Below are 12,850 nucleotides of genomic sequence, written 5' to 3'. Positions count from 1 at the left end.
ACATTTTTTTATTCTCCCTAAGATTTAATGATACTCTCTCACCCCAACTCTAATTTGCCCTCTTTTTCACCTCTTGCACCTTTCTCTTGACCTCCTGCTTCTTTCTTTTATACATCTCCCACTCATTTGCATTATTTCCCTGCAAAAATCGTCCAAATGCCTCTCTCTTCTCTTTCACTAATAATCTTACTTCTTCATCCCACCACTCTCTACTCTTTCTAATCTGCCCACATCCCACGCTTCTCATGCCACAAGCATCTTTTGCGCAAGCCATCACTGCTTTCCTAAATACAACCCATTCCTCCCCCTCTCCCCTTACCTCCTTTGTTCTCACCTTTTTCCATTCTGTACTCAGTCTCTCCTGATACTTCCTCACACAAGTCTCCTTCCCAAGCTCACTTACTCTCACCACTCTCTTCACCCTAACATTCCCTCTTCTTTTCTGAAAACCTCTACAAATCTTCACCTTTGCCTCCACAAGATAATGATCAGACATCTCTCCAGTTGCACCTCTCAGCACATTAACATTCAAAAGTCTCTCTTTCGCGCGCCTATCAATTAACATGTAATCCAATAACGCTCTCTGGCAATCTCTCCTACTTACATACATATACTTATGTATATCTCTCTTTTTACACCAGGAATTCCCAATCACCAGTCCTTTTTCAGCATATAAGTCTACCATGAGTCATATTTTATATTTTATTTTGCTTTGTCGCTGTCTCCCGCGTTTGCGAGGTAGCACAAGGAAACAGACGAAAGAAATAGCCCAACCCCCCTACATACACATGTATATACATACACGTCCACACACGCAAATATACATACCTATATATCTCAATGTACACATATATATACACACACAGACATATACATATATACACATGCACACAATTCACACTATCTACCTTTATTCATTCCCATCGCCACCTAGCCACACATGGAATAACATCCCCCTCCCCCCTCATGTGTGCAAGGTAGCGCTAGGAAAAGACAACAAAGGCCCCATTCGTTCACACTCAGTCTCTAGCTGTCATGCAATAATGCCCGAAACCACAGCTCCCTTTCCACATCCAGGCCGCACACAACTTTCCATGGTTTACCCCAGACGCTTCACATGCCCTGATTCAATCCATTGACAGCACATCGACCCCGGTATACCACATCGATCCAATTCACTCTATTCCTTGCCCTCCTTTCACCCTCCTGCATGTTCAGGCCCCAATCACTCAAAATCTTTTTCACTGCATCTTTCCACCTAAAATTTGGTCTCCCACTTCTCCTCGTTCCCTCTACCTCCGACACATATATCCTCTTGGTCAATCTTTACTCACTCATTCTCTTCATGTGCCAAAACCATTTCAAAACACCCTCTTCTGCTCTCTCAACCACGCTCTTTTTATTTCCACACATCTCTCTTACCCTTACGTTACTTACTCGATCAAACCACCTCACACCACATATTGTCCTCAAACATCTCATTTCCAGCACATCCACCCTCCTCCGCACAACTCTATCCATAGCCCACACCTCGCAACCATACAACATTGTTGGAACCACTACTCCTTCAAACATACCCATTTTTGCTTTCCGAGATAATGTTCTCGAGTTCCACACATTCTTCGAGACTCCCAGGATTTTCGCCCCCTCCCCCACCCTATGATTCACTTCCGCTTCCATGGTTCCATCCGCTGCCAGATCCACTCCCAGATATCTAAAACACTTTACTTCCTCCAGTTTTTCTCCATTCAAACTAACCTCCCAATTGACTGGACCCTCAACCCTACTGTACCTAATAACCTTGCTCTTATTCACATTTACTCTTAACTTTCTTCTTTCACACACTTTACCAAACTGTCACCAGCTTCTGCAGTTTCTCACATGAATCAGCCACCAGCGCTGTATCATCAGCGAACAACAACTGACTCACTTCCCAAGCTCTCTCATCCCCAACATATATATATATATATATATATATATATATATATATATATATATATATATATATATATATATATATATATTTTTTTTTTCATACTATTCGCCATTTCCTGCGTTAGCGAGGTAGTGTTAAGAACAGAGGACTGGGCCTTAGAGGGAATATCCTCACCTAGCCCCCTTTTCTGTTCCTTCTTTTGGCAAATTAAAAAAAAAAAAAAAGAGAGAGGGGAGGATTTCCAGCCACCCGCTCCCTCCCCTTTTAGTCGCCTTCTACGACACGCAGGGAATACGTGGGAAGTATTCTTTCTCCCATATATATATATATATATATTCTTTCTTTCAAACTATTCGCCATTTCCCGCATTAGCGAGGTAGCGTTAAGAACAGAGGACTGGGCCTTTGAGGGAATACCCTCACCTGGCCTAATTCTCTGTTCCTTCTTTTGGAAAATTAAAAAAAAACCGAGAGGGGAGGATTTCCAGCCCCCCGCTCCCTCCCCTTTTAGTCGCCTTCTACGACACGCAGGGAATACGTGGGAAGTACTCTTAATCCCCTATCCCCAGGATATATATATATATATATATATATATATATATATATATATATATATATATATATATATATATATATATATGGTCACATGGAGAGAATGAGTGAGGAAAGATTGACCAAGAGGATATATGTGTCAGAGGTGGAGGGAATGAGAAGTGGGAGACCAAATTGGAGGTGGAAAAATGGAGTGAAAAAGATTTTCAGTGATCAGGGCCTGAACATGCAGGAGGGTGAAAGGCATGCAAGGAATAGAGTGAATTGGAACGATGTGGTATACCGGGGTCGACGTGCTGTCAATGGATTGAACCAGGGCATGTGAAGCGTCTGGGGTAAACCATGGAAAGATCTGTGGGGCCTGGATGTGGAAAGGGAGCTGTGTTTTCGGTGCATTATTACATGACAACTAGAGACTGACTGTGAATGAATGGGGCCTTTGTTGTCTTTTCTAGTGCTACCTCGCACACATGAGGGGGGAGGGGGTTGTTTTTCCATGTGTGGCAAGGTCGCGATGGGAATGAATAAAGGCAGACAGTATGAATTACGTACACATGTATATATGTATGTCAGTGAGTGTATATATATGTATACATTGAGATGTATAGGTATGTATATTTTGCGTGTGTGGACGTGTATGTATATACATGTGTATGTGGGTGGGTTGGGCCATTCTTTCGTCTGTTTCCTTGTGCTACCTCGCAAGTGTCTGTTTCCTGACACTGCCTCACTGATGCATGAAACTGCGATTAAGTATGATAATAATAAAAATCACACGACAGGTACCCATATTGTCAATTTACCCCTTGGTGGGGATGACCAGATGGGATGACTATGGACTGACTGACATAGGCTTAGAATCTATGCACTCAATTCCAAGCGGCCCGTAAATGTGTGATGGTCAGCAACACTAAATGCAAACCACACTTGTGCATGTAGATTCAACCCTAACTCCATGAACTTCACATTTACCCCCTCAACACCCAATTCATAAACAGATTATGCAGTCATCACATACAATTGAAAAACCAATCTTCCTCTAGAACCACTCTAATTCCTCCCTTCCTTCTTGCATACACACTTTATTCTCTCAATTAGAACTCCTCACTGCTTCTAGTAAGTTTCCTTCCATACCATATACTAACAGCATCTGCCACATAGTAACTCTAACAACTACATAATATGCTTTCTCTAGATCCACATGTGCCACATACAAATCTCTAACCATTTCTCACAAATTTTTCAAAGGAAACATTTTGTCCACACATTCTCTTCCTCTTTTAATGTCAAATAAATCCTCCCCAAGGGCAATCTAAACCAAATAATATACTAAACACACTGTGTAACATTAATAGGAACCATTCCTCCACTAACCTTCTCGAATAGCCTTAACAAGGGCTCCCTCGATGAAGGAGAAGGCCAAGGCACTCTGTGCATGCTTAACTTGATCCCTTAAAGTTGCTACTCTTAATCTCAGTTTCTCCCATCTAACCAACAATATTTTAGATTTCTTTGCATTATTTTTTTGTCCTTTTCTTCCTTTTTCTGATCCTACAAGATTCTCTACAGCTTTCTTTTGTGTGTGCTCCATTAGAGAAAATAGGTCACTCCACCTCTGGTTGACAAAGCATACCATAACATGCTGAAGAAATCTGTTATTCTTGAAAGTTGAGAAAGTGGAAGCAAAGAGATATTCAAATTCCTGCCGCACTGGTGCCACAATAGTTTTCATTTCCACAGGCTTGAATCCTCCAAGAAGATCTGCTGAATCACTCTGCTGATTCATGTTAATAACACACAACTTATGCCTGGTATGGTGTGCTAGATACTGCACAGTTGAAGTTTTCCCTGTCCCTGTTTCTCCGACTATCAAAACTGGCTCTTGATTCATGATTGCTACACCAATCCTCTCCATCAAGCAAGCTGCAGGTCTTGTGAATGAAAATATCACACTTTCATTTTGACCCAAATTTAAAGATTTAGTAGGTTTTTTCAACAACTTTGCCCTCTGACCCACAATCAAGTGAGAGGACATCTGCTTTATCTCTGGTTTATATTGTGTGCAGTAGTACTCAACCTCTGCCCTGGTGCAGTTCATGAACGAACCAACATGCACAGCAAAATTGAAACGTGTTGATAGATTGGGTACAGCAGCACAAAAGCAATCTAGAGCTTCCTGAAAAGAAAATAACAAAAAATGACATTCTAATAAATAAAAAAAATGAAAATTCAACATGTCTGCAAAAGACTACAAGCACCTCATAGTGTAATGGACAATTAAGGCTTCATAATTTGCAGATTTATAGAAAAATGGTAAATACTAAGAGATATGGACATTCTACAAAGAAAAAGTGCATCTGAACAGGATTTCAGTTTTAACATATATCAGTTCTCTACAGAGAAATGATTTAAGACATATTCCTGAAGCTTCTTCTTGTGCAAAATTACTATAATCAATTGCCTAAATGATAAAGAAAATGAAACTCACAAGGGAGTGAAGTATAACTCCCTCCAAAAAAAAAAGTATCTTACTTTCATCCTCAACACATAAGTCTTGATATTCCAATGTCACTTTAAAGAATGTATGTGAGAAATACTTAAAAAACAGATGGATTTGTATGTAGCATTTATGGATCTGGGGAAGGCATATGATAGAGATGATAGAGATGCTCTGTAGAAGGTATTAAGAGTATGTGGTGTGGGAGGTAAGTTGCTAGAAGCAGTGAAAAGTTTTTATCGAGGATGTAAGGCATGTGTACGAGTAGGAAGAGAGGAAAGTGACTGGTTCCCAGTGAATGTCAGTTTACGGCAGGGGTGTGTGATATCTCCATGGTTGTTTAATTTGTTTATGGATGAGGCTGTTTGGGAGGTGAATGCAAGAGTTTTGAAGAGAGGGGCAAGTATGCAGTCTGTTGTAGATGAGAGGGCTTGGGAAGAGTCAGTTGTTGTTCACTGATGATACAGAGCTGGTGGCTGATTCGGGTGAGAAACTGCAGAAGTTGGTGGCTGAGTTTGGTAAAGTGTGTGAAAGAAGAAAGCTGAGAGTAAATGTGAATAAGAGTAAGGTTATTAGGTTCAGTAGGGTTGAGGGACAAGTAAATTGAAAGGTAAGTCTGAATGGAGAAAAACTGGAGGAAGAGAAGTGCTTTAGATATCTGGGAGTGGATTTAGCAGAAGATGGAACCATGGAAGCGGAAGTGAGTCATAGGGTGGGAGAGGGGTGAAGGTTCTGAGACCGTTGAAGAATGTGTGGAAGGTGAGAACATTATCTCGGAGAGCAAAACTGGGTATGTTTGAAGGAATAGTGGTTCCAACAATGTTATATGGTTGTGAGACATGGGCTATAGATAGGGTTGTGCGGAGGAGGGTGGATGTGTTGGAAATGAGATGCTTGAGGACAATATGTGATGTAAGGTGGTTCAATTGAGTAAGTAATGAAAGGGTACGAGAGATGTGTGGTAATAAAAAGTGTGTAGTTGAGAGAGCAAAGAGGGTGTTTTGAAATGGTTTGGTCTCATGGAGAGAATGTGTGAGGAAAAATTGACAAAGATGATATATGTGTCAGAGGTGGAGGGAAAGAGAAGTGGGAGACCAAATTGGAGGTGAAAGGATAGAGTGATCAGGGCTCGAACATACAGGAGGGTGAAAGACGTGCAAGGAATAGAGCGAATTGGAACGATGAGGTATACCGGGGTCAACGTAATGTCAATGGATTGAGCCAGGGTATGTGAAGTGTCTGGAGTAAACCATGGAAAGTTTTGTGGGGCCTGGATGCGGAAAGGGAGCTGTGGTTTCAATGCATTACACATGACAGGTAGAGATTGAGTGTGAACAAATGTGGCTTTTGTTGTCTTTTCCTAGTGCTACCTCATGTACACGTGGGGGGAGGGGGTGCCATTTCATGTGTGGCAGGGTGGGGGTGGGAAAGGATGAAGGCAGCATGATGAATGTGTACATGTGTATATATGTATATGTTGAAATGTATAGGTATGTGTATGTGCATGTGTGGGGCGTTTATGTATATACATGTGTATGTGGGTGGGTTGAGCCATTCTTTCACCTGTTTCCCTGCGCTACCTCGCAACAAGTAGTAAAGTGAGAGGGAGATGGAGTGAGTATTTTGAAGGTTTGTTGAATGTGTTTGATAAGAGAGTGGCAGATATAGGGTATTTAGGCTGAGATGGTGTGTGAAGTAAGAGGGTCAGGGAGAATGGTTTGGTAAACAGAGACGAGGTAGTGAAAGCTTAGCGGAAGATGAAAGCCAGCAAGGCAGCGGGTTTGGATGGTACTGCAGTGGATTTTATCAAAAAAGGGGGTGACTGTATTCTTGACTGTTTGGTAAGGATATTCAATGTATGTATGGGTAATGGTGAAGTGCCTGACAACTGGCAGAATGCATGTATAGTGCCATTGTACAAAGGCAAGGGGGATAAACGTGAGTGTTCAAATTACAGAGGTGTAAGTTTGTTGAGTATTCCTGGGAAATTATATGGGAGGGTATTGATCGAGAGGGTGAAGGCATGTACAGAGCATCAGATTGGGGAAGAGCAGTGTGGTTTCAGAAGTGGTAGAGGATGTGTGGATCAGATGTCTGCTTTGAAGAATGTATGTGAGAAATACTTAGAAAAACGGATGGATTTGTATGTAGCATTTATGGATCTGGAGAAAGAATATGATAAAGTTGATATCGATGCTCTGTGGAAGGTATCAAGAGATTGTGATGTGGGAGGTAAGTTGCTAGAAGCAGTGAAAAGTTTCTATCAGGGATGTAAGGCAGGTGTACGAGTAGGATGAGAGGAAAGTGATTAGCTCCCAATAAATGTCGGTGTGCATAATGTCTCCATGATTGTTTAATTTGTTTATGGATGGGTTGGTTAGGGAGGAGAATACAAGAGTTTTGGAGAGGGGCAAGTATGCAATATGTTGTGGATGAGAGAGCATGGAAAGTGAGTCAGTTGTTGTTCACTGATGATACAGTGCTGGTGACTGATTCAGGTGAGAAACTGCAAAGGCAGGTGAGTGAGTTTGGAAAAGTGTGTGAAAGAAGAAAGTTGAGAGTAAATGTGAATAAGAGGGACAAGTTAATTGGGAGGTAAGTTTGAATGAAGAAAAACTGGAGGAAGTGAAGTGTTTTAGATATCTGGGAATGGACTTAGCAGTGGATGGAACCATGGAAGCGGAAGTGAGTCTCAGGGTGGGGGAGGGGACGAAGGTTCTGGGAAAGTTGGAGAATGTGTGGAAAGCGAGAACATTATCTTGGACAGCAAAAATGGGCATGTTTGAAAGAATAGTGGTTCCAACAATGTTATATGGTTGCGAGACATGGACTATAGATAGGGTTGTGCGGAAGAGGGAGGATGCATTGGAAATGAAATATTTGAGGACGATATGTGGTGTGAGGTGATTTGAATGAATAAGTAATATAAGGGCAAGAGAGATGTGTGGTAATAAAAAGAGTGTGGTTGAGAGAGCAAGAGCAGGTGTATTGAAATGGTTTGGTCACATGGAGAGAATGAGTGAGTAAAGATTGACAAAGAGGATATATGAGTCAGGGGTGGAAGGAACAAGGAGAAGCAGGAGACCAAATTGAAGGTGGAAGGATGGAGTGAAAAAGGTTTTGAGTGATCAGGGCCTGAACATGCGGAGGGTGAAAGGCGTGCAAGGAATAGAGTGAATTGGAACGATGTGGTATACCGCGGTTGAACGTGCTGTCAACGGATTGAACCAGGGCATGTGAAGCGTCTGGGGTAAACCATGGAAAGGTCTATGGGGCCTGGATGTGGAAAGGGAGCTATGGTTTCAGTGCATTATTACATGACAGCTAGAGACTGAGTGTGAGCGAAAGTGGCCTTTGTTGTCTTTTCCTAGCGCTACCTTGCGCACATGAGGGGGGAGGGGGTTGTTATTTCATGTGTGGCGGGGTAGCGATGGGAATGAATAAAGGCAGACAGTATGAATTATATACATGTGTATGTATGTGTATATATATGTGTGTGTATATATATATATATATATATATATATATATATATATATATATATATATATATATATATATATATATATATATACGTTAAGATGTATAGGTATGTATATTTGCGTGTGTAGACGTGTATGTATATACATGTGTATGTGGGTGGGTTGGGCCATTCTTTCGTCTGTTTCCTTGTGCTACCTCGATAATGCAGGAGACAGTGACAAAGACAAAATAAATATTTATCTATTGATTTATTTATTTTGCTTTGTCGCTGTCTCCTGCGTTTGTGAGGTAGCGCAAGGAAACAGACGAAAGAAATGGCCTAACCCACCCCCATACACGTATATACATAAATGTCCACACACGCAAATATACATACCTATACATCTCAATGTACACATATATATACACACACAGACATATACATATATACACATGTACATAATTCATACTGTCTGCCTTTATTTATTCCCATCGCCACCTCGCCCCACATGGAATAAATATATAGATAAATATACCTTCAAAAGTCGTTTAGACAAATATTCTATTAATTCAGGTATACTTTGAGAAAAACACCAGAAATAAAAGTATAAGTGACAGTGGTAACAGGGACACTAGATGGATAACGTGCAGCAGTGGGGAGTCAGTGAATGCTTAAAAAAGTACTGAGTGAAATTACATTTTTTGTCACGTTAAATGAATTTATTTTTCAGACAACCAAGTTGTGGGCCAATCAGGCCTCCTGTTGTCTGTCTTTCTCATGTAAACTCCTGTATCTGCACACATCTTTAGCACATACAGTGAAATTTCATCAGGACCATGAGCTTTGTATGGGAAAAGATCTTTCAGTATTTTGCTAATGTCTTTTCGAGATATCTCAACATTCTCTAAAGCCTCACTCCCATCCTATCTCACTAGTGATGGGTATATAGTGTATTCCACTGTGAAGACATTTTTGTTCAGTTCCTTATATATCCTTTCATCATCCTCAATTCCTTAATCTGATTAGCTGCTCCTTAAGTGACATTCTACTTCAGATGAACCTCTGAAAAATTTTTGGATATTCACTTGCCTTATCCACAATACTATTTTCAAACCTTCTGTTCCTCTTTTCTTATCCTGCTAAACTCATTCCTTGCTCTCATATATCTTGCGTAAGCTGGCTGGCTTGAGTTTCGCCTATATCTCTACCATTGGACAATTCAAGGTAGGATATGGATACAAAAATGACTTCAAAGAAATACACAGGATGCTGATTGAACAATATAAATCATTATTCAGCTCAAAATGTAAGGAGAAATTTGAAGATGAACCATTTAATCAACATCATGAAAACGCACTCATAAACACTGAAACATTGGAAGATGACACTTAATGTGACTGATCAGCTCACAGGAATTCAGCTCCAGGACTAGATAGAATCCTATCTACATTCCTCAAAAAGACAAAAAATGCAATAGCAAAATCATGGACATTCAAAAATTGGCATATGCCACAAACAAGAAACAAAGGATCCAAATTAAACAATACAGATCACTTAGTTTGACTTCACATGTAATAAAAGTTTTGAAGGATCATAAAAATGGACATGACATTAAACCATTTAACTAAGAATAGTTAATTAATGAAGCCAACATGGATCTCTGCTTGGAAAAAGTATGCAAATCCAATTATCAGCTAAATGTCATGACATACATGAATGTCTAAACCAAGGAAAAAGAATGGAATATGAATGTATACCTCCGTCTATTTTAACTTTCTAAAAGGGGGAAACAGAAGAAGGAGTCACGCGGGGAGTGCTCATCCTCCTCAAAGGCTCAGATTGGGGTGTCTAAGTGTGAGTGGATGTAACCAAGATGAGAAAAAAGGAGAGATAGGTAGTATGTTTGAGGAAAGGAACCTGGATGTTTTGGCTTTGAGTGAAATGAAGCTCAAGGGTAAAGGGGAAGAGTGGTTTGGAAATGTCTTGGGGGTACAGTCAGGGGTTAGTGAGAGGACAAGAGCAAGGGAAGGAGTAGCACTACTCCTGACACAGGAGTGGTGGGAGTATGTGATAGAGTGTAAGAAAGTAAACTCTAGATTCATATGGGTAAAACTGAAAGTGGATTGAGAGAGATGGGTGATTATTGATGCATACGCACCTGGCCATGAGAAGAAAGATCATGAGAGGCAAGTGTTTTGGGAGCAGCTGAGTGAGTGTGTTAGTAGTTTTGATGCACAAGACCAGGTTATAGTGATGGGTGATTTGAATGCAAAGGTGAGTAATGTGGCAGTTGAGGGAATAATTGGTGTACATGGGGTGTTCAGTGTTGTAAATGGAAATGGTGAAGAGCTTGCAGCTTTATGTGCTGAAAAAGGACTGGTAATTGGGAATACCTGGTTTAAAATGAGATATACATAAGTATACGTATGTATGTAGGAGAGATGGCCAGAGAGTGTTACTGGATTACGTGTTAATTGATAGGCGCACGAAAGAGAGACTTTTGGATGTTAATGTGCTGAGAGGTGCAACTGGAGAAATGTCTGATCATTATCTTGTGGAGGCGAAGGTGAAGATTTGTAGGGGTTTTCAGAAAAGAAGAGAGAATGTTGGGGTGAAGAGAGTGGTGAGAGTAAGTGAGCTTGGGAAGGAGACTTATGTGAGGAAGTACCAGGAGAGACGAGTACAGAATGGAAAAGCGTGAGAACAAAGGAGGTAAGGGGAGTGGGGGAGGAATGGGATGTATTTAGGGAAGCAGTGATGGCTTGCACAAAAGATGCTTGTGGCATGAGAAGCGTGGGAGGTGGGTTGATTAGAAAGGGTAGTGAGTGGTGGGATGAAGAAGTAAGATTATTAGTGAAAGAGAAGAGAGAGGCATTTGGACGATTTTTGCAGGGAAAAAATGGGAGAGTGGGAGATGTATAAAAGAAAGAGGCAGGAGGTCAAGAGAAAGGTGCAGGAGGTGAAAAAGAGGGCAAATGAGAGTTGAGGTGAGAGAATATCATCAAATTTTAGGGAGAATAAAAAGATGTTTTGGAAGGAGGTAAATAAAGTGCGTAAGACAAGGGAACAAATGGGAACTTCAGTGAAGGGGCAAGTGGGGAAGTGATAACAAGTAGTGGTGATGTGAGGAGATGGAGTGAGTATTTTGAAGGTTTGTTGAATGTGTTTGATGATAAGAGTGGAAAATATAGGGTGTTTTGGTTGAGGTGGTATGCAAAGTGAGAGGGTTAGGGAAAATGATTTGGTAAACAGAGAAGAGGTAGTAAATGCTTTGCGGAAGATGAAAGCCGGCAAGGCAGCAGTTTGGATGGTATTGCAGTGGATTTTGTTAAAAAAGGGGGTGACTGTATGGTTGACTGCTTAGTAAGGTTATTTAATGTATGTATGACTCATGGTGAGGTGCCTGAGGATTGGCAGAATGCTTCCACAGTGCCACTGTACAAAGGCAAAGGGGATAAAAGTGAGTGGTCAAATTACAGAGGTATAAGTTTGTTGAGTAAATGTGAATAAGAGCAAGGTTATTAGGTACAGTAGGGTTGAGGGTCAAGTCAATTGGGAGGTGAGTTTGAATGGAGAAAAACTGGAGGAAGTGAAGTGTTTTAGATATCTGGGAGTGGATCTGGCAGCGGATGGAACCATGGAAGCGGAAGTGGATCATAGGGTGGGGGAGGGGGCAAAAATTCTGGGAGCTTTGAAGAATGTGTGGAAGTCGAGAACATTATCTCGGAAAGCAAAAATGGGTATGTTTGAAGGAATAGTCATTCCAACAATGTTGTATGGTTGCGAGGCGTGGGCTATGGATAGAGTTGTGCGCAGGAGGATGGATGTGCTGGAAATGAGATGTTTGAGGACAATGTGTGGTGTGAGGTGGTTTGATCGAGTAAGTAACGTAAGGGTAAGAGAGATCTGTGGAAATAAAAAGAGCGTGGTTGAGAGAGCAGAAGAGGGTGTTTTCAAATGGTTCGGGCACATGGAGAGAATGAGTGAGGAAAGATTGACCAAGAGAATATATGTGTCGGAGGTGGAAGGAACGAGGAGAAGAGGGAGACCAAATTGGAGGTGGAAAGATGAAGTGAAAAAGATTTTGTGTGATCGGGGCCTGAACATGCAGGAGGGTGAAAGGAGGGCAAGGAATAGAGTGAATTGGAGCGATGTGGTATACCGGGGTTGACGTGCTGTCAGTGGATTGAATCAAGGCATGTGAAGCGTCTGGGGTAAACCATGGAAAGCTGTGTAGGTATGTATATTTTCTGTGTGTGGACGTATGTATATACATGTGTATGGGGGTGGGTTGGGCCATTTCTTTCATCTGTTTCCTTGCGCTACCTCGCAAACGCGGGAGACAGCGGCAAAAAAAAAAAAAAAAAAAAAAAAAAAAAGTTTGTTGAGTATTCCTGGGAAATT

The 12,850-nt window shown here is 41.2% G+C and overlaps 1 protein-coding gene across 2 annotated transcripts in view; it reads right to left on the bottom strand.

Annotated features, from left to right (window-relative positions):
• Nucleotides 1-12,850, bottom strand: part of LOC139748641 (midasin) — a 355,039-nt gene that overhangs the window by 268,881 nt on the left and 73,308 nt on the right. For both annotated transcript variants that reach the window (XM_071661871.1, XM_071661870.1), the window contains one exon: nucleotides 3,862-4,663. In XM_071661871.1, the coding sequence (XP_071517972.1) occupies nucleotides 3,862-4,663 (802 nt within the window). The remainder of the gene's footprint in view (nucleotides 1-3,861; nucleotides 4,664-12,850) is intronic.

Source organism: Panulirus ornatus, chromosome 5 (genome assembly GCF_036320965.1).
Source record: "Panulirus ornatus isolate Po-2019 chromosome 5, ASM3632096v1, whole genome shotgun sequence".
NCBI lineage: Eukaryota > Metazoa > Arthropoda > Malacostraca > Decapoda > Palinuridae > Panulirus > Panulirus ornatus.
This window is presented reverse-complemented; position numbering and strand designations above follow the sequence as displayed.